We start from the raw sequence: 2,232 nt of genomic DNA, 5'->3' as shown, positions 1-2,232 counted from the left end.
ATTTGTGTTCCCGATGTAGAGGAGTTAAGAAAGATGATCTTAGAGGAAGGACATAGGAGTTGTCTAAGTATTCACCCTGGAGCCACAAAGATGTATAAAGACCTCAAGAAGATATTTTGGTGGCCTAAAATGAAAAAAGATGTTGCTGAATTTGTGTATGCTTGTTTGATCTATCAACAGTCTAAGGTAGAACACCAAAAACCTTCAGGTTTGATGCAACCTTTGAGTATTCCTGAGTGGGATAGCATCTCTATGGACTTTGTTGTAGGCTTACCTCGAACTCCAAAAAGGTACGATAGTATTTGGGTTATTGTGGATAGATTAACTAAATCTGCTCACTTTATTCCGATAAACATAACTTATTCTATGGAAAGGTTAGCTGAAATATACATAAAGGAAATTGTGAAGTTGCATGGAATCCCATCAAGTGTAGTCTCAGACAGAGACCCTAGGTTTACCTCTAAGTTTTGGCAAGGGTTACATAGCGCTTTAGGTACGAACCTTAGGATGAGTTCAGCATACCACCCACAAACATATGGTCAGACTGAGTGAACCAATCAATCCCTAGAAGACTTGTTGAGAGCTTGTGTGTTGTAACAAAATGGAAGTTGGGATAGCTTTTTGCCACTTATAGAGTTTACATATAACAATAGTCTCCACTCTAACATTGAAATGACCCCTTTTGAGGCGTTGTATGGAAGAAGGTGTAGGACCCCTATGTGTTGGTTTGAGACGAGTGATAACCTTGTGTTAGGACCTGCGATTGTTCAACAGACTACTAGTAAAGTAAAAATAATTCAGGAAAAGATGAGAGCGTCTCAGAGTAGGCAAAAGACACCATGATAAAAGAAGCAAAAACCTCGAATTTCAAGAAAGTGATCATGTATTTCTGAGAGTTACTCCAACAACTGGGGTTGGTCGGGCATTAAAAATGCAAAAGCTTACTCCTCAGTTTATAGGACCTTACCAGATTCTTAAACGTGACGGTAACGTGGCATATCAGATCGCGTTACCTCCTTCTCTTTCTAATCTTCATAGTGTCTTTCACGTGTCTCAACTTCGCAATTACATTTTCGATCCCTCACACGTGATTGAGCCAAACAAGGTCCAAATAAAAGATAATCTAACTTTTGAGACCTTACCGCTACGGATTGAGGACCAAAAGACCAAAGAATTAAGGGGTAACACGATTTCATTGGTTAAGGTTGTCTGGGGAGGTGCTACTGGTGAAAGTGCTATGTGGGAAGTCCAAAGCCAGATGCGCGATTCTTATCCAGAACTGTTTCTGTCAGGTAAATTTAGAGGATGAAATTTTCTTCAACAGGGGGAGAAATGTAACACCCCAATTTCTTATTACCTTATTTTAGTAGTATAATGATACACTACTATTATTATATGAGTGTTAATATGTATTCTAATTTCTTTAGGTGTGTCTGTGTGTTTACCTTAGTAACTGATTTAAAGCATTAATATTAACTATATTTAACCTACAAAAATAAATAAAATAATACAATGAGTGAATTTGTGTTGTTACACTAGTTGTTACCTTTAGCTCTAATAGAATGGGATAATAATAATAATAATAATAATAATAATAATAATAATAATAATAATAATAATAATAATAATAACTGTTGGACTTTAGTCCTCTTAATCCTAATTTTGACATAATTAACAAACATACAATGTTCATACATCATATGTTAAATCTAACATCTTAACTGAGTAAGATTGCAGGAACAACAACTCAACCCTACATACTTGAGACAATTGCTTGGAACTCAAGGAATCAACAAAAGTTGGAATATTTACTGCGAAAATCGATTAAGCAATCGATTCTGTAAAAGGGTTGTATGAAAACATACAGTCTGTGATTAAACAATCGATTAGGCAATCGACTGGCACAATCAGTGATAAAAATTGTGCAAGTCAGAGGGAAGCTGTTTAGCATACTAATCGATTGGCAGATCGATTGTTACAATCACAAAGACTGAAGCAAATTAAATATATCGATTGACACATCGATTGGACAAGTCACAAGGCCAACCCATGTAGCACACTAATCGATTGTGTAAATAAGTTTTCAAAATTAACATGGTATGTGACAAACACAATCGATTGGACAATCCATTGTGAAAAATTCAATTATGACAGGTTTGGTATCAATCGATTAGGAAATCGATTGAGATGAACCAACTGGTAAATTCATTTCTCAGAAACATACTACCAAAT

The 2,232-nt window shown here is 35.7% G+C and overlaps 1 protein-coding gene across 1 annotated transcript; it reads left to right on the top strand.

Annotated features, from left to right (window-relative positions):
- The first annotated feature begins 931 nt into the window (after nt 1-931).
- Nucleotides 932-1,309, top strand: LOC113784620 (uncharacterized). Its single transcript, XM_027330870.2, has one exon. The coding sequence runs from the start codon at nt 932-934 to the stop codon at nt 1,307-1,309; it is 378 nt and encodes a 125-aa protein (XP_027186671.2).
- Nucleotides 1,310-2,232: the final 923 nt, after the last annotated feature.

This window comes from Cicer arietinum, chromosome 3, assembly GCF_000331145.2.
Source record: "Cicer arietinum cultivar CDC Frontier isolate Library 1 chromosome 3, Cicar.CDCFrontier_v2.0, whole genome shotgun sequence".
Classification (NCBI taxonomy): domain Eukaryota; kingdom Viridiplantae; phylum Streptophyta; class Magnoliopsida; order Fabales; family Fabaceae; genus Cicer; species Cicer arietinum.
The sequence above is the reverse complement of the archived record's forward strand: the minus strand, read 5'-3'. Positions and strand labels throughout refer to the sequence as shown.